The 20,188-nt window shown below is 44.6% G+C and overlaps 1 protein-coding gene across 1 annotated transcript in view; it reads right to left on the minus strand.

Moving 5' to 3' along the window:
* Positions 1 to 8,693: 8,693 nt before the first annotated feature.
* Positions 8,694 to 20,188, minus strand: part of sema4c (sema domain, immunoglobulin domain (Ig), transmembrane domain (TM) and short cytoplasmic domain, (semaphorin) 4C) — a 68,668-nt gene continuing 57,173 nt past the window's right edge. The window contains exons 10-15 of the mRNA XM_015971958.3: positions 17,848 to 17,992; positions 17,377 to 17,590; positions 13,177 to 13,292; positions 12,137 to 12,294; positions 10,033 to 10,124; positions 8,694 to 9,821 (exon numbers count right to left, since the gene is read on the minus strand). Coding sequence (XP_015827444.1) covers positions 8,926 to 9,821; positions 10,033 to 10,124; positions 12,137 to 12,294; positions 13,177 to 13,292; positions 17,377 to 17,590; positions 17,848 to 17,992 — 1,621 coding nt within the window. The 3' untranslated portion in view covers positions 8,694 to 8,925. The remainder of the gene's footprint in view (positions 9,822 to 10,032; positions 10,125 to 12,136; positions 12,295 to 13,176; positions 13,293 to 17,376; positions 17,591 to 17,847; positions 17,993 to 20,188) is intronic.

Consider the following 20,188-nt stretch of genomic DNA (forward strand, 5'->3'; position numbering starts at 1 on the left):
CTTTCTCTCTCACTCTCACTCACTCACTCACTCACTCACTCACTCACTCACTCACTCACTCACTCACTCACTCACTCACTCACTCTCTCTGTCTCTCTCACTATCACTATCACTCCCCCTCTCTCCCTCTCTCTCTCTCTCTCTCTCTCTCTCTCTCTCTCTCTCTCTCTCTCTTTCTCTCAGCGCACACCATGGTGTGTCAGACCAACAATCAGCTGATCTGAACATTATCAACAAAAACACAGCAGAGGATAATTTTACCTGCAGTTATTTACTCCTGAAGCAACACTTAACTTCTATCTGTAAAAGAACAACATGAAAAATTAATAAATTAATCAGAAAATCCATACAGTGATTATTCGGGAAGCTTTTAGATAGTTTTTATTATTTGATTAACAACAGACTCTTGACAGTGAAGACTGAGCTGCTGAAATTAAATAATCTCTCTCTTGACTGGCAGCTTTAGGCGTTGTAGTTGGCTCAAAATTATTAGACAAATTCTTGTTTGGAATCTGGCAACACCTCCTTGTAAAGCTTCATGTAAACAACCACTAGTACAGACATCATATACTGCCCGGCCAAGAAAAAAGGTCAGCACGGAAAAGGTCACACACACTAATATTTCGTTGGACCACTTTTAGCTTTGATTACACCACACATTTGCAGTAGCATCTTTTTTAACAGCTTCTGCAATGTCACCAGATTTATCTCCATCCAGTGTTGCATTAATGCTTCACCAAGATCTTGTCCTGATGATGGCAGAGTCTGACCGTTGCACAAAGCCTTCTCCAGCACATCCCAAAGATGTTTATTAATGTGTTGGACAGTTCTTAACCCAGTGGTAGTCATTTCTGCATCTCCTTAGATGTTTTCTCTGCTTGATGCCAATGATCTGACCCCTCTCACACAGACTAACATCTTTTCCACCACCACCAGATTTGTCTTACATGGTTGTTTAAAGGTGTAGGAAACTTGTTCTGTTTGCACCTTTGTTTGAACATTTGGAGTTCTCTGGTCAAAATGAATGCCTTGCAAGCTGTACTTGGTGCAAAAAAAAGCCTAGAATTGCTTGGATTAGCACAAGTTGTCACACCCTGTCCTGTCTCCCCTTTTGGTTCAGTCCTGTGTCCATGTTAATTGCTCCCACCTGCCTCTCGTTTCCCAATCACCCAAGCTCCCAGCCCTCTTGTATTTAAACCCCTTCAGTTCTGTGTCTCTTGTTGGATCATTGTTTCTATGTTGGCGTGTTCCCTATTAAAACCTTTAATCGTTCCTGTGTGCCTGCTTACCTGCTTCCCTCACCCGCATATGGATCCTTGCCACCACTTCATTCACCGGCACGCGCTGACACAAGTCTGCTGCTGCAGAGAATGGCAGCAGACAGCAGGATTTGGAGTCCCATTTTCTGATATTTGGACGTCTTGGATTGGATTGGATAGCAGCAACACAACTTCCACTCACTTGCAATGTTGATGTTTTATCTCCACAAATATCACAAGCCTGGGGGAGCTTTTCTGTGTCGTGGAGTTGCTAATGCTAACAATTAGCATCTACTTGTCTAAATGTTCTCTGCTGTTTCCTGGACACTCTGTCATGTTCTTGGGCAGAGGTGAGTCAGACCATCTCCTCTCACCAGACTCTGAGCTAATTCTCCACAGGTGAGGAGCAGGGGGAGCGGCAGCTGCAGGAGATTTTCCAGTCAGGGACGTGGGTTCAAAAGGAGGATGGAGACACATCACTTTGCCGGATGATTGCACCAGTTTAGGTAGCACCAGCCTTTGACCTTGATCTAGTTCATTCGTGTTTTGACTCGTGTTTGACCATTGGATTTATGACCTCGGATTGTGTTTTGGATTACAATTTGGATTATCCCTCACGCCTGGTTTTTGTTCCACTCAGGATCCTCTCCTCATCTACTCATTCGCTGTCTACGTTCCCTGGATAATACTCACCACATCCCATCCTCCTCTGCTGCTCCTGTTTGGCTTCCCTCTGCTACCTCGCCTCTCCTGGACCTCTCACCCTCTGCCCAGCACCCTTCCCGGCTTCCTCTCATCTCCTCATTAACCTGAGCACTTCAGAGACTCGAGCCGTATTGCTCATCCCACAGGACTTCCCTGTGCGGTTTCAGTTCCCGTTTTATAATAAAGACATTTTACTTTACTGCTTTGGACTACGTGTGATGATTCTGCATGTCTTGGGTTAGGCACTTGCCTCGAGTCATGACACACTCAATGGATGAGTCAATGAATGTTAAGTGGCAGTGAATGACTAGAGCTTCACTGTCTATCAGAAGCTAATGCAGGGGATCGGTGTAGGAGACTATTTTCATGTTGATCCTGCATGAAAAAGTCAGTGATTATAATCAGAAGTAATCATTAGATACTGATTTTTCAGTGAGCCACACCTTTCAGAAACGAGAAGCAACTCATTGCAGCAGTTAGGTTAAATAACTTGTCACCAGCTGAAAGATTGGTAACGATCCAATGGGAGGCTCGTACCTATATGTGTAGTTAAATCCAGGTGTCTTTTTTTTTTTTTGGCCAGACAGTGGAGCTTTACTGAGTTAGAACGTTGTTAAGAAGAACAACAAAGGTTAAAGCTAACATGTTTTCCAGGCTAAAAAATCTAAAAAAGCAACAAACAGTACCTCGGTCTAGAAATTCAGGAACAAAGAACAACTTGCAGCTTTTATTTACTCAGGTTCTTTTGTGTCTATTTGAAATGTATCAGCGAATTTGGAACACGACAATTTGACAATAAGAAAAACACTACACTTATGCTTGGCTTGCCCTAGCTACTCTTTTTCAGCCTGACTAATTACATCATTGAGAAAACTTGGCCCGGCCCATGAAACCGCCTCAGTGTATTCATTAATGACTCGTGCCAATCTTTCCTTTGTTTTTGACTGAAGTGGTGACGGATAAAAAATAAAAGCTTTGATGTTCAACTGATTTTGTTTGAAAAATGCAACAATGTTCCCTGAACATTTATTAATCGTTATTATCATGATTTACAATGTTATGTTTTTAGCAATAAAATCCCTGTGAGCCCCTACAAATCCATAATCCGTAACAGGTGGGTGAACTGTTGCAAATCTCAGCCCCCCCCAACACACACAACTCCTCCTTTTGTGAGGTCTGGGAGTGTCTGCTGTGCAGCTGTGTAAACTGAGATCAGATGCAACAGAGAGCCTTCTTCCACAGCTGGGACTGCCGACCACCTGAAACATGTGCCTCCCCGTGTTTACACCAGCCAAGGCTGAACAAGTCGAGAGGAGCACGGCAGTCGCTGTAGGAACATGAAACGAGACAGTCGAGGATGAAATACCCACAAGTTCAATATGTAACAGCGAAAAACACACTGGATAATTTAAACTCTGCCAGTTTTGTTTTTGATCGCGGTTCATTTGGTTTGAAACATGCAGTCATCAGTCAGGTGTTGTTCTTTTTAAAACTATTTTATCTTTGAACAGACTGTAACATGACATCTGCAGAGTCTGGGTGTCTAGCATGTCCTTCCCTGGCCTTTGTTTCCAGATTCAACAACGCAGGTTCGCACCAGTAAATATTGTTTTTACTCAACATCCTACTGCTGTCTGTTGTAAGACCTCAGATTAAAAAACCTACCAGTTTAAACCTAAATATGTGCTTTTAGAATTAAACAGATTTGACTTATTTTTCATGAAGCCCGTTTTCTAGAGATGCACCAACTCTTATTGATTTTCAAAGGTTTTGTCAATTTTATGTTTTTCGAATTGCAAGAACACAAATTTAAGTAATGTTCTTGGATGAATTCCTCTACCTGATTACTTGATCTTTCCATCATAATTATTAAACAACTCAAACACATTTAGCATATTTCTATTTTTATTTGTGTATATGTACACATATGAAAAATAAGGAAATATGTACAATGATAATAAATATCGACATGTTTTTACAAGTGAAATAAGTTACTTAACATACTTTAAAAACAGATATAACCGATCACAAGCAAAAAAATGGAGAACATGAAATCATGGTCATTCAAATGCAAGAACACAGCAGAAGTTAAAGCGTCGTGTAAAAAACAAAGATCGAAGCCAACGAACGCACAGGAACTAAAACAACAGCACATAAATTATATTACACATGCACGTTTTCAAGCTTGAGACCTGCTTTCTTCATCTTTCTCATTATTTCGACTCTGCATGTGAAGATAGGCCTGATTGTAAAAGGGAGACGCATTAAAACACAATCAAGTACCAGTGTAAGAAGCTGTTTTTTCAGCTTTCTGTCTCAAGTGATTTAAAAAACTATAAAGTGACCAATTTGTCACCGATTTGCTTGAAATCAGCAGCTATGTATTTGGTTTTCACAGGCTGAAGCTACTTATAAAATTCAGCCTTTTGTAACTTGGGGAAAAAAAAGAGGAGTCCAGCAGATAATTTCTGACATGTAAACAGGAAGCAAACAGCAGCTCCGTCATTTTCAAGCCCATTTTGGCCTTTTGCTTGAGGGGAGGTTTAGCTGCAGATGAAATATGCAGGGAGGAGGCTGACATCAGCTCCGCGTGGCAAAGTGGGATTCTAATATTGATCTAGAATCAACTAAAATCCATTTAGGAGTTTGAACAAGAGCTAAAACAACTGCAGTCTACTTTGGCTTTTCCAAAAGGTGAAGAGGCACAGAAAAAGTAAACGTGTTGAAATGCAGCCATGAACTTCTGTACAACTCTCGAGCCATAAAACAAATTTTTTAAAAAGAGCATTAATTAGTGTTGCACAACATCAGAGTTTGAAAAGGTCTAAAAATGATCAATCAAAATGAAGCACTTGTACAATGATGTGCGGTCCACTTGCAGAGAGGATCATGCAACAATACGATGAAGTGCTGACGACCTTCTCAGCCTCGGGGTCGTTCTGATTTTCTTCATCTCCCTCAGCGCTCTGTACAAAGTGGGAACACAAGAAGCTATTTTTGTTCTTTCCTGTTCCTTCACGCTGTTCTTCTCTGGTCTTGAAAATACAAAAGACACATCTGATGGAAAAAGCACAGAAGCAGAAGATGTAAGTCACACTCTTACTGGCAAAGGATTTCTAAAGAAAAAAGACAAAATGTTTTTTTTTATTTGACTATAATTACATTGACACATATTTAGGACTTTAAATGAAAGACTTTGAATCCTGAAAATAACAAACCTCTTATGATGGGAACGTCCCTCAGCTACTCTGACATCGAGTTTTACCTTCAGATCTGAACAAATGACTCAGTTATCGCTGTTTTGTTGGCTAATGTTGATTAGCTAAGGCGGCCATATTGGGTGGTGTTGACTCCAAAGGTTAGTCAGTTGCAGGTGAATGTCCAGCAATGATTTATGAGAGTTTCATTAACATCCACTCAGTGGTTCCTGACATACTTAGCAGACACACAGAGACAGGCAAAAAGATCACCCACCTTTCACCGGTGGGTGATAAATAAAGCCTGCTACTAGTAAAAATGTGAACTTTTTTACACGATGATGAAACTATGAGTTGTATGAAAAGGAACTTGGAGCAGGAGTTAAGAGTTGTCCGTTCTGAGCAGGACTTTTAGATTAAGACGGTTAATAAAACACTGTGAAGGCTTTTTCTGGGTCAACATATTTTGATGTTTGTCACTCTGAAACTGTTCTTTTTAATAAAATGCTTAGGCTTCATGTGGGCCCTTCTCTCATCACTCGCCAGGAAAGAAGCCTCTCTGATGCACGTTGTCCTTGAAGGAAGAGCACACAGAAAGACCCGCAGAGTGAGAGAGACGAGTGAATCCTGCAGAACATAATTCACGAGAAGGTTTCCTGTTTACAGCTTCCACACAGACCATTCACAGGTGTGTGCAGCCATCCGTCAACCTGCTTTACCTTTATTAGCAAATAATGGTGCGTTAACAAGCTACTAATGATGATGCTAATTTTGTGTTTGGATTTTCAGAGATCTCTTTCAAAAGTGCAACTCAAAGTCAGATTTCTCACAGACAAGATTAACGAACGCATAGCAGCTGCATAAAAGTGGTACAAATGGGTAATTACCACTTTACAAGCACTTTGTTAGCATTTTTTAGTCAAGTGTGTTCTCACTCTCTGCCCCAACTTTCAAGACAAATGGGGCACAGCTTAGCACAGCGTGCTAAAGTGTTTACTGTTTGCCATCTCATGGATGCAAATGTTGGCTGAGCACAAAGTCCAATCAAGGCTGATGGGAAAGTCATTATTTCTGAAAGCACCAGCCATAAACTGAAGTATTAAGCAAATTATGATGAGGACGCCGCATCATCTAATCTAATGATCACCAAAGTCATTACGGTTAAATTGCAGTTCATCCTGAGAGGAACGCCGATCTCTGCAGCATCCTGACTTTTACATGTTTCTGTTTGTTAATGTTGATCAGCTGTGGTAGTCATCTTGAAATGTCCAATGTACATACAGTAATTACTTCATGAAGCTTTCATTAAAATTCCTTCAGAGCTTTCTAAGATATTTTGATACCAGAACAACAAACACACACAGTTGGGGTGACAGTGTGAAGAGAGTTAACGCATCTTTCTGGAGGTTTCCCCTTTCAGAAATTATGTATGATTTTTTAGAAATCCGTGAAAGTGATTATCTTTCATGTACTGTGATATAATGTAAGCAATATGTCCTTTTTTTTGTTTTTTTGCTAAGCACGCCCCCTGCCCCGCAGAGCTCCGTGCAATAGGAAACTGAGTGCTGACCAGAACTAACCAATAGAATTAGACTACCGCTTACATGTTTCAAATTTAAGGAATACCTCGGCTGATGCAGAGCTGATGAACTTTTCACAGACAAGAAAGTCTTTAAAATATAAATATATGTAGACACAACATCACACGAGAACGATACTTGTAAAACAACGTGTTTTAGCTCTGGTTGTCGGCTACAGAAGGACATTAATAAACAAGAAACGTGAAGTCGCCATCTTAAAAAAAAACGGAAGGAGAAACTATTTGTGTGATATGCTTGTCAGCCACTAGATGGTGCCATCAAAAGAGAAATACTCCAGAAAGAGACTTTAAGTGTAACTGGAGGGTTGCAAGTTCGAGCTTCGCTCAAGTCTGTTGCAGTCGTTGTGTCTTTGAGCAAGACACGGTTGCCCCCTTTGGTTGGTGGTGGTCGGCAAGCCCCAGGGCAACTGTGGCTATCACCACCAATGTGTCTGTGCACGAGTGTATGACAGTTGGTGTTGTAAAGTGCCTTGGGGAGTAGTACGACTCATAAACGAGGCCATTCAACATTTACAGGTGCAAAAATATCTCCCACCTTTTGGTGGCAGGCAATGAAAACTGTTGTAAATGAAGAGTAAGAAGTTTGAATGAATTAAAGTACCTTTCATTGGTTCATGGCTGCTTCTCTTCTGGAGCCAGGTGTTTGTCACCACGGCAGCAATCGGCCCGTCTGTCTGTCCATTCTTCCACTAATACTGCGTGTTTGTGTGTGTCGGTGTCCACAGTAACCCCAGATCAGTCTCTGGGCATCGGTAAAAGGGGATGGGGGCTCCAGGAGGTCACAATCACTTTGTACTCTGGGATGGCTGGGATCCATTAGAAGGTGAAGGTGTGTGTTGGAGTGGTAGTTTCCTTCTTGGCAGTGCAAGTTTCCACCCTCACCAAACACATAAAGCACTTACTGAGACATCCACAGCGGTCGCAACAACGAGGGTGCATTTACATTCTCCGTGCCCTTTTGTCATCATGTCAACTTCAGTTTGGAGTTATCTGTGCAATCATCGTTCCACCGCTATGAGCTGAAAGCAAACAGCCTTTTTGTTTTGTCCTGGGGATGATCGAGCGTTCAAAGGTCTGAATCAGAAACACCAGTCTGCCTGTAACACGCTGTGATTCGAATAAATGTCACAGGGAGTGCACTTGTAGATTTGAAGGTCACCGTGCAGGACCGAGTCAGGAATAATGTTATGTTAAGGAGGTTACCCTCGCATTGTCTTTCACAGAGGTGAGCCATTAGTCACTCTCAAACTGTTACAACACTGCTGTAGTCCGTGAGTCGGAAAAAGAACGACAAGAAATATATTAATTCAAACCAACCATCACATTAAATTAAAGTGGAAGAAACTGAAGAACTCCTTCAGCAGTAAATGCGTCGTGGAGGGTGGGGGTTGGGGTGGGGGGTGTAAATCAAGCAGAAAATGTTTTTAGAGATAGTCCTTCACCCCCCCCCCCCCCCCCTGCATCTTTAACTCTTGTTTGCTTCACTTTTTTGTTTGCTTGTATTCTTTTTGCCTCTCGTCGCTCCTCTCCTCTTCTTGTCCCACTCGGAGCTCCTGCCACAGGGACATGATTGTCGTCTTGCTTGCTGATTAATTAGTATTTCTTTAGTAGCGCTCTCCTTCCTGGCTCACGAGTAGAAAATAGGGAAGACACGCTTCCAGTTTTCAGGTGCAGTAAGCAGAAAACGTTCTAAAGCAACACAAACACAGAACCGGGCCCGTTTTTTTCAGTTGTTTGCTCTCGTCGCCTACTGGTTTCAGCGCGAAGGATGAGTTCAATGTAAAAGAACGAAATGTGCCCTTCAGAGAGCAAAACGTTTGTTGGGTTTCCATGTCAGAGGAGGTCGCCTCTGCGTTCATCCTTTTTAAATACAAAATTTACACAAGTGGCAGTTGCACAGTGGAAGCAGAGAAAGTCACAACCATGACTGCGTGTTGCCCACAGCACAGCAATTATAGGAATGCATGTTGTATGAGTGTGTGTAATAACCATGCTGTGTGCTATAAACGTCTTAAGAGAGCCAGTCAGGCATCAGCAGAGATAGAGAGCGTGGGTGTCGACGGCATGTCACTAGAAGACAGAGAGAGCAGGCATCCTCACAAAGAGGGAGGTAGGTTGGTTGCTTTGTTTTTCCACCTCAGGGAACGGAGCTGGAAAGACGGGTCTAGATGGACGACTCCTCCGGGTTCGCGTCAGGCAGGACGCTTCTCTGCTGCAGCGTGCGTCTAAGCTCCTCCTTAAATGGGCTGGAGTAGTCGTTCCCACCCACGCTGAGACCTCCCAGCCCGCCACCCCCAGCGCCGGCCCCACTAGCCCTCTCCTCCCCTGCTGTGCTCAGATTGAGGCGGATGTAACCATTGCTACCAGAGCCTCGGATGTTGGTGAGGCTGAGACGGCTGGGGGAGTGGATGGGCTGGCCAGGAATGGCGCTGGGTGATGCCGTGCTGCTGACGCTGCTGGGCCCCAGGGCGTGTCCGGGAACGATCTTCAGCGAACCGTCTGAGTAGTAGTAGTTGGCACCTGTTTCCCAGAATCGGTCTTCATCGCTCGGCATCTTGCTGGGCACAAAGGTGGGTGGCTCCTTTGGCAGGGTGACGGGGTAGACCAAAGTGCTCTCCAGAGGCTTCATGTCAGCTCCTTTCCCCAGAGCCAGCTTCAGCCTCCTACGCAGATAGAGAGCCACCACAAAGAGCAGCAGGCACGCCGCGCCCAGAGTGATGACCAGCACCCAGAAGAGCCCCATGCTGCTGTCCGGAGCTCGGGCTTCCATGAATACCGGAGCACTGGCAACAACCGCCACCTGGTAGCGCTCCGTCTGAAACTTGACCCCCTGCTCCTCAGAGTAGCAGATGTAGCGGCCTGCTTGCATCTGGCCTGCCTCGGGGATGATGAGGGCTTTGAGGGCTCTGTCGAAGCGTGGCCCTCCTGCTTCTGGGTCACCCAGCAGCAGCTCCCGCTCGTTGACAACCCAGAACGGCTGAGCCAAGTTTGACACGAGTTGGCACGGCAGCACCATGTCGGACCCAACAACCACTGTGACATTTCTCAGATGGGAGTGCTCTGCAGAAGAACATGAGGGATCAAGAGAGAAGAGAGGAGAACACAAAAGTTCAGGTTGTTTCATCCGTTAAAAATCCAGACAGCACTTTTCTGCTTAGCTCCATTTATTTATTAACTCAGTCCTGCTCCATTCCACCTTGCAGAAAACCTGACCTGCAGTGACAGTTCAGTACCACCAGAGGTCACTAATGAGGCACTGTCTTATACTCACCGGGGCTGGGGATGGAGACGGGTTTATCGAACTTGGCTTTCCCACGATTGAACCTCTCCAGCATGAGGTCCTGTGAGAGGGACGAGGTGGACCTGGACACGAGAGGGGTGAATGAAGAAGACAACATTCAGATTTGAAAGAGAGAGCTTAACCCCTTCTTTCCACCGGAGCCGTCAGCAGCACGTTACTGCAGCAGCACGTCTTGCTCGCGTAAGCTGCTGCTTGGCCCTTCCCACGAGACGCGAAGCAGCAGGGGAGCAGCTGTCACCGACAGAGCACGAAGTCACGCGAGTGACTTCGTCAGTAAACACAACAACAAGCAGGAGAAAACTACAACATGGCTCCAAAAGGTTTGTGTTTTATGTTCTGTCCATTTTATAATCGCCAATACGGACCTGAAAAACAAAGGAGACCGCTAGCTAGGTGATAACTTCTCACGGGGACGCACAGTTAGTAACTATTTTTTAAAGTAAAGCAACCGGAAGGCAGTACGTTTCTTTATTCTGAAAATCTCGGGAGCTTCGCTCCGTTTCCGCATCCCATTTCCGGTCTTTCCTTCCCCAAAAATGTCGAACTTGACCCGTTTCAGAGGCTTCGCGGGTAGAAAATAGAACCGGCGCGTAAAGGCCGCGACATGCTGCTCCTGAGACGTGGCCGACTCGCGCTGCTGACCGCTCTGGTGGAAAAGGTTCTGTTGACCACAGCGGTTCCTATCAGCAGCTATGACGAGCTGCTGACGGCTCCGGGGTAAACATTACTGTACATGAGGAGGTGTAGAGCAAACAAAAGTAGCAAAAAAGATAAAACACGTACTTCAGTAATACTAGACATGATAGATATAACACAAGCCTTCACATCAGTGGTCCGCAAATAGTGGCCCGTGGGCCACGTCCAGCCCGCGAGCCCTCTCTTTGTGGCCCCCAAACCCCGCCTGCACCCTCCACCCCCACCCCCGACGGCCGACCGGGAGGCGTAGGATAGACAGAGCTGAGGAAAATAATCAAATAATCAATGCATGAGATGCGAGCATAAACGATTCTGCATCATAGAAGAGTACCATAATCAATTACAGTGGAATGTGGTTTTGTTATGTTAACGGCGGCACCAGCGCAGCATCCACATCTGTAAGAGTGGTGTTCTCCACATTTACCGGGTAGGAAACTTTGGTCCGCCTTTATGTGGTACTGCAGGGCTGAGCACTGGAGTTAGAACCTGAGACAGGACCCTAACCGAATCAGCCCGATCGGTTCTGTTGGATTTGGGTCGTGAGCTATGTTAATTGAGCGGGTTGTCGTGCAGCGCGCTCCGCTCGCTCCATCAGCGACTGAGAGAGAAAGAGAGTCGGGGGGGGGGGGGGGGGGGGGGGGGAATCGGAGGACACTCCTCCAAACATGCATTATTATTTCCATAATTTCATTTTTGTTTCTCCTGGAAGCGCTCAGTCAGACCGAGTGCTGTGATGTCGGGAGATCCGGTCTTGGGGAGGGAGCGGGGTCAGTGGCGGCGGCTGCAGCGTGATCGTCTGTCTCTTTTATTTAGGGACACGGAGAAGTTAAAAGGAGAGAGAAATAGAAGATAGAAGTTCTTGTTCCACTTTATTCTTTTGTTTCATGAAGATAAACTGATGTTAAATTCAGCTGAAAGAGAAACTGGGAGGAAGCTTTGGTTCATTTTTAAGTTACAGGAGATCTCATTTCCTATCTGCTCCTCCAGAGACAGCATGGACATGAGGGCTACATGGTAAGGGTCACACAGGACAGGTTAGTGGTCACACAGCCGAGCTGGAGGGGGACAGGTGTTGTCCAGCTTTATATTGCAAGCTTGTGTGTTATGTGCATTACAGCCAGCAATCCAAACAGCAGCACCCCCCTCCCCCCTTGCTTCTTATAAATGAGGACCCTGCTTTGCATGAAGGCTTTAACTCGATGACTAAATGATTTCAATTTGCTGTTTATTGATTTTAATAAATTTCAACAGAGGCGTGAAACTCATTCACTGTATCGGTGATCTGTTTGTATTCTAGTGTCGCCCTTTAAAACAGCAATCCCAAGCCTCATCAAACCTGGGCGAGTAATGATCAGGGGCCAACAGGTACGTGTCTCACCCTCGATGGAGGTCGATGCGGACGCAGGCCCGGCCCTCGTTGTCCCACGCGCAGTAGGGGTCCCTGGCGAGCAGGCAGTCTGGCTGAGACTGATAGCGGCTGCAGTTGGCCAAGGGCAGCTGGAGAACTTCAGAACGAGAGCCGATGTACAAGTACTTCTACAGAGACAAGGGTCGGAGACGAGGGGAGACAAACAGAGAGGGAAGGAGAGTGACTGAGTTGTGGGTTAGAGGAGATAATGGGATAATCACTCTCAATTACAACATACACCCTGGACCCTCCTCCAGTCCAATCTGGTTTACGGCCTTTTGGCAAAAACCGTTATAAACCATGTCTAAGCCCGCATTAACGAGATAAGCGGTGGGCTTTAGTGTCGAGAACGCCTTGACCAAAGTGCACTGATCAGCGGACCGGGCCGATACGCTGGGACGTGACGGCACACGGACTCAGCTCACAGAGCAGGAAGGTCGAGGAAACACGGTAGTTAAGTTCCCCACCGAGCTTAAGGCTGCTAATTACAGCGATTAGGGAGATCTTCAGCGTTGTGAAGCAACATTCAATCTAAAAATGGTCGCACTGATAAAACATCCTGGCTGTGGCACCAAGGAAAAAAAGCTGTTGAGTCTGTAAGTGGATCCATAAATCCATGCTTCCATTACAACTGCGTTAATGAATCAAAACAAAAATAAACTAATAAATAAAAACAACACACAAAGGTCTGTGGTGCTAAGGACAAACGTCCCTTTGGGAGCAGCCGGACTCTCCTACTGAATGATAACACATTCCTCCCCGTTCTCCGGTTATAAATCAGCCTGTTTAGAGCCAAATGGAGGGGGAGTGTAATAAACTGACAGGAATTTTCTTTATGGTCAAAGCTCTAAAAGTGATTGAAGTTTTATGGGTTTGTTACAACCTCCCCGTGCACAGACAGTTCTGGACGTGCTTTTTCAAGCGGACAAAGCCCCTCCAATGACACTGAATTATTTTCCCACGCAGAGCTCTGCGTCTCTGGGTGAGCCGAGCCAGGTGTGTGTCCTTACCTTTGAGTGGGAGATGGTCAGGCTGTCCACAGGCTGGGCCGTCTCAAACAGCTGGATCTCTTCGACGACGTGTGCCTCAGAGCCCAGGACCACCACCCTCTGCAGCCAGCCTTCAGCTGCAAGACAGAGAGGAAAGGAGGGAGGGTTCAGCTCGTTTCAGACCAATTTAAAACCCAAATTCGCTTCAGAGATAGATCAGCCTCATCCCTCGTGGATTTCAGTTTATAAAGGCTGTCATTTCACTTTGTGCAAAGGTTTAAAGCACCATTAATTTATTTATTCTTTATTTTCAAACAGTTAAGACTTCCTTGTAATTTTTTAAAGTGTTCTTAATAAACCGTTCTTCTTTCTGAAGGTCTGATGAGGTATTTCTTTCAACATTGCTGCTTTTATTCTTCTCTGTGCAATTCTTGTGCCTGACAACAACAAAAAAATCTGGGAAATCTTTAAAAAAGTATTTAAGATAAGTTTTTATCTGGAAGTTGTGTACTAAAAAAACATGAAATTCAAAAACTCATTTAAAAAGTCCACCTAGAAAAAGAGCTGAGATCCTTCTACTTTCTGTGATTATCCACTGAAAGACTAGTTTGTAGGTTGTTGTAGTTCTTTAGAATCGTTTTCCTGGAAATAAAATGTAATTTTCTATTCATCAAAATCTTTTATCTTTGGTATTTTTCAGCGATTCGATGAAAGAAACAAGGACAAACTGTGCCTTTGTGACAGGCTGCTGGTAAAATGACTAAAATCCAATTTACATTAGTTTTTGTAGCTGTGGTCTGACTGGTTTATCCTTGAGTTAGGAGCCTTTTATGTGCGAGTCGTTCACGTCAGAGCTAAGCATTTAAATTCACAAAAACTGAAAAACATCCCCCTGAAAACAAGCAGGCACTGGACTGAAAATGAGAGGAAAAAGCAGCCAAAGTTCAAATAAAACTTTAAAGACCTTCAGAAATCCTACAGAACTATTGATCAAGACCACTTTATCAGATCACAAGAAAATCTGGCTGCTTGGAGGTAGAGAAAAAATAAAATGAAGGATGATTCAGCACACACCCTACGACACATGCCTCTGTCTGCCAAACTCTTTAAAGATCAACTTTACTCATATTTTCACACATTTGCAAAGGTCTCAAGTGGAAAGGCAGAGTCGTTCTCTGGGGAAAAAAAGCTCCGGTGCACCTGTTTCCGGAACAAGAAGTGAGCCACATCAGAGTTGAGCTTTAGACACCTGGAGGAACAACTCTTTAACCACCAAAGCTTTTGACACATCGCCAAAACCTTTTTTGCACCTGCGAAGCTGATACAACAAAACAGTTCCTGCAGAACAAGCTGGTTTGTTCAACTCCTTGAGAGTTATTCCTGAGATGCAAACTAGTTCCAACTGCCGTTACCTGGAGATGACTCTGGACTGACCTGCTCGTACTGCAGTTAATCTACGGACTTCGGTACCCGGGGTTTCCGACCGCCCCGACATCTCGGATCCAAAAGGGCGTCTCGACTTGGGTACGCAGAACACAGTGAGATTGCGTCTGATGTGGTTTTGATAATAATCAACTTCACAGCTTAACGCAAACCAAATTATTTCACATCCAGAACTCAGCTCTCTGAGATACGGCAGTTCTGACTAACATCGCATTCACACATAGGTTCATACATCACAGTAAATGTTAGTTAACTTGTCATGTTTTAATTGTTGGTAAAATAAATTCTTACTTTTATAAACCTGACTCTTTTCTGAATCAAACTGAAGTGTGTACAATCCCCTAATAAACTAAGAATCCTAGAATCTTCTGATTAAAGCCCAATAAAGACCAGGCAGGGTGATATTCTATATTTAGATAGAGTATCACAGCTTATTGGTCATAAGTAGAGGTATAATATATATATATATATATATATATATATATATATATATATATGTATATATATATATATATATATATATATATATATATATATATATATATATATATATATATATATATATATATATATATATATATATATATATATACATATATATATATATATATATATATATATATGTATGTATATATTGAGCTCTTAAAGCACTCTCAATTTACAAAACCCTACAGCAGCTTCATGCAAATAGAAAGACTCTGAATGACTGTATGTTAATTATCAGTGAAAATCCCCTCAAATGTATCATCTACCCAGAAAAAATGACATCAGAGCTGAGAGGAACAAACCAAAGGTGTTTTTGCAAGTTTTCTGCAACTTTGTTCATCCGTGTCAGTTTTAAAACTTTAATGTGAGTCTGACTAAAATGTCATGCTGCTGTGCAACTGAGGAAAACAAGTAAACAACCTGACTTCTTCACTGAGCTCCTCAGCAACAAACTATTTAAAGGTCATTTTAAAAGAACTGAGATGCTGCTCCTGGCCTTCCAGCACCCTGAGGACCAGCAACATCATCTGAGGAACTTGAAGACTTTCTCAAAAGGTGTGTGAGGAGCTGATGCTGGGGGAGGTGGAGGACTCGGCTTCTTTCATATAGGGCACTGTGAACAAGTTTAGATCCCCAGTGACGAGGACCATCTGAGGCGCAGCTGGTGGGGTGACCTTGACGTGCGTCCGTGTACAGAACGGTGTTACGTGCTGAAATGTGCTGTCTAGTGTGGTGCTGGCGATTAAGAGACTGTCACAGAAAATATGAAAATCCACCCCTGCAGCTGTAGGAAGGCTAGAGCGAGGAAAATACACAGAGGTAGAGAAAGTAGCAGGCATATCATCACACTTTCCTCTCGCAGCGTCAGAGACCAGTGTCAGCTAATCCCTCCATCCTGCAGCCAGTTTTATTTTCTAAAAAAAACAGTCTTGACAAGCACTCCCTGTTTCTCTCCCTCTCCTTTCACATCAGCTGTCGCTACGCTGCGGCTAATAGCTCATCAAGCCAGGAGCCCAACTGGCGCTATGAACGCACGCCTGCCAAGGGCCCTGTTGGGTTTGTGCGGCGAAGCAGGACAAGTGGGGACGACCGAGCTTGGCTCTCAGAGAGAGAGAACGTGTGTGTGCCCCTGTGTGTGTTGGCCGTGTGTGTGTGTGTTGCAACGTCCACGCATGCGTCCGGGTCGGCAGCAGCGAAGCCAGGAACCCACTTTTGTCACTCTGCCTATGCAGTGATGTGAATGGTAAGCAGTCGAGCCTCTTCTCATTCATTGGACAAGCTGCATTTGAATTCCCATTCCCAGGAATCCACTGCCAGACCCGTGTTCTTTGGGATTTAGTCTCTTGCAGGACGAGCTCATTTCTGGTCTAAGCCAGAACAAGACACAAGCATATGGGCCCCGGGGCAACTGACCGGAGATGGATGAAGTTGCTCGTAGAGACGACGCTTCCCTCGATGCATGGAGATGGATCTCAGCATGCAAATGAAGCTTTTAATTGAAACCCAGCTGAGGTCTGGCCAGATGGTGTGTTGTTTGTGTGCCACAACACCTAATGCCAGTAGCTGTCCCTGCCTGCTGCCACGGCCTGCAAGCTCACCTCTTAAAACGAACACTGAGTGGATTTCCCCTTGACACACGCTGACACTCACTCACCCACAGGAAGCAAATACAGGAATATGTTGGGAAACTGAGCATACGACCCCAGCTCACTGAAAAACACTGGAGGAGAATGTGACTCTAATGAAAACCCATGCAAAAGAGTACCAGCTTTGGTTTAAAACCACCGGGTCAAACTCATTCATGTACGATGCACGACGGAGAGATGACTCAGCACGTTTTGCTGCTCCTGCAGAACAGGAAGTTTCTCTTGATGTGCTCTGCACTGGAGAAGTTGCTCCTTGTTACTAGAAAACGGGAAGCTCTTGTAAAGGTATGACGGAAGGTTACACGTTCTAGCTGAGGTATCTGATATTTAAACTGATGCATACGAATGAAATCAGTTTCATCCTGAGTTCGACTTTGGAAAAGGTTTGTTGAAATCCCAGCTCAGGGATCTCTGCCAAAATAGTCTCATTATTCTGCTGCAGCCCCCCCCCCAAAAAAACCCAACAAAAAACAAAATGTGGAATTTAAAACTGCGTCAGGCATTAAGTGACTGAAAGCACTGAGGTGAAAGGACAAAGACAAATTAATTACATTTACCGTCTCCTGGAGCTAGTACCCTTCTATAAAAATACCAGATAGTTTTTATAACAGACACTGCTGTAGGATGGATGCTGTGTCACTGATACCTGTGCCGATGAAGAGCATGTTGTACGCCCGCTGGTCCAGAGCGCTGACCCGATCCACTGCCAGCTTGGTGAAATTGACACCCTTGGTCAGCAGCAGGGGGCGACCTAGAGCCTTGTCCTCCATCAGTGGGTGTTTCTTGGCAAAGTTGAGCGTGGCATCGGGCAGCTGCAGCGAGCTGTTGTAGCCGTTCTCCCTGTCTGAGTTAGTTATGCACTACAGAAAGGAGAGGAGGGGGTGGGGACAAGCAGAAAGCAGTTTCTTGGATTAAGCTGGCACAGGCTGGCATGGTGAGCTGGCTCAGAGCTGTCTACCTTGTCTACTGTGTCTCTGTGTTTTACTCTTCCGTCCTCATTAAACTGCTCCGTCCCACCTCTGCTCTCGCATCCCTCCCAATATCACTCTAACCTTTCACTTTCTTTCTAAAAAGCTGAATCCAACAGTGTCATGTCAGGCTTCCTGGGTGTTCTTACCGATCCGGGTCGTGGGCTGGGGATGGCGCCGGTGTAGCGTCCCCACCTCTGGGACGCCTCCCGGTACTCCTTGTAGGACCCTTCGAACACTTTCTTCACATCGCTGATCTGGTACTGGCACACAGCTGACACATCCACATCCCCCCTGAAAGGTGGCAACAAGAATCAGTGATGTGTGGCAGAAACAAGTGATGGATGAATCATCTGGCTGTCTACTGCTCAAGATTCACTAAACAAGATGGAATGTGTGATAATAAAAAGTACAGCTAACACTTGCATGTCAACTGCAGAGTGTGTGCTCACTAAAGATGTCAAATTGAGTAGATGTGCTATAAACTATAAACATCTCCATTTTCTGTGAGACTAAAACAAGTCAAGATTAAAGGCAGAGTCTTTCATGCTTAGTTTGAAACTCAGATCATCTTATGAGAGAAATTACAAAGTTGAATGTTTTGTTACAATCTTGTAAATAAAAGTGGAGCATATGCTGTTAACAACTGTCAGCCACTAAATGACCCGCACTTGTATAGCGCCTCTCAGAGTAAGGACTCCAAAGCGCTTCACACTACAGTGTATCATTCATCCACACACACACATTCACACACTGATGGTGATGAGCTACAATGTAGCCACAGCATCCCTGGGGCGCACTGACAGAGGCGAGGCTGCCGAGCACAGGTGCCACCGGTCCCTCCGACCACCACCAGCAGGCAGGGGGGGTTAAGTGTCTTTCCCAAGGACACAACAGCAGAATTCTCTGTCCGGAGCCGGGATCGAACCTGCAACCTTCCGATTACTGGACAACCCACTCAACCACTACCGCTCTTACTGAACATAAGTAAATATGACCTAAGGCCGTTGTTGTTGTGGCTGTGGTTGACCTTCTGGAACTGGAACAACTATAACATTTATCAGTATCTGATGGAGAAGTTCTGAGAATTTCTACCTTTGGTTCCTCACGCATTTAGATAACAAACAAACAGGCTTGATGCAAATGTTTTATGTAAAGATCTTGTGTGATTAGTATATTTTGGAGTATAAGTGATAACTAAACTACATGCCTAACTCAGTATCTGACAAATTCCCTGGGCCATTGTTGTGTTTTGCAGGATTAATTGGCTATGACCTTCTAACTAAAACTGGTTTCATTTCATAAGCTCATGAGTTGCTGATACACATCAAGAGATGATATCCTTCAAGTTTCAGTTAAATCCATCCTCTTGTTCTTGAGATATGTTGCCAACAGACGAGAAGGACGACTTCAAAGATTAATGGTAATGTATGAAACCGAGACCTGATGCATTCAGACAGCTCGTGGTTTATGAGCCGGGGATCACTCCAACCTCAAGACAAACCAATTTCTAGCTCATGTCAGTTTGATCTAATTATGCCCTTCTGCTGGGGCGAGGGTGGAAGAGTAAAGCGCCCGCCTCGCAACCGAGAGTTTGCATGTTCGAGCCTCGTCTGTTGCAGTCATTGGTCCAATCAAACTTCCACACTTGAGCCCTTCAGTCGCATGATCCTGACTAGGGGTGCGAGTGCGTAGGGTGTCCCGATTCTCAAGTGCGGAGGCTGATCACGTCCTTTTTGCACCCTTGATCTGCACTTCACCCAAGTCTGCAGCGATGCAGACTTGGGTGAAGTGTATTACCCACAATCCATTGCTGCGGGATCAAGGCTTAAATTCCTTTTCTGAAAATATGTATTTTCTAATGAAAGTAAATAATTTTAGGATGATTAATTGATGCTCTAAAACTTTTAGACAAAGCAGAAATGAATGTAAAAATATTTCAAATAATTGTTTGAAAGTTGTTAATAAAGTTTTATTTAAAAAAGCATGACAGCGACCAGCATCCTGGCATGTGTTGCCATCGATGACGCAATGCTCCCCGTCTCAATTTGGCAATTATTTGCACACTTGTGTACCACGCACTCGAATCCTTACTGCACACTTTCTCCTAGAGCAGTTTACTGATAACCGTTGTGCGATTGTTGGGATTGGGCCTTGCGTTATTGGGCAAGACACTTAACCCACCTTGCTTGCTAGTGGTGATCAGAAGCACTGGTGGTGCTAGTGCTTGGCAGCCTGGCCTCTTTCAGTGCGCAACCAGTCTAGCTCATCAACACCAGTGTTTAAAAAGTGTTGTAAAGTGCCTTGGGGGGGTTGTAGAACTCTAGAAGGCAATACATAAATACATTCTGTTGGATAAGGCTGATTAGCTAGGGCAGCCACCTTGATTTAAGTTCATTACAGTGATTCCTCGTTTATCGCGGTAGATGCGTTCCAGACCTGGCCGCGATAGGTGAAAATCCGCGAAGTAGGGACACCATATTTACAGTA

Source organism: Nothobranchius furzeri, chromosome 17 (genome assembly GCF_043380555.1).
Source record: "Nothobranchius furzeri strain GRZ-AD chromosome 17, NfurGRZ-RIMD1, whole genome shotgun sequence".
Lineage (NCBI taxonomy): Eukaryota > Metazoa > Chordata > Actinopteri > Cyprinodontiformes > Nothobranchiidae > Nothobranchius > Nothobranchius furzeri.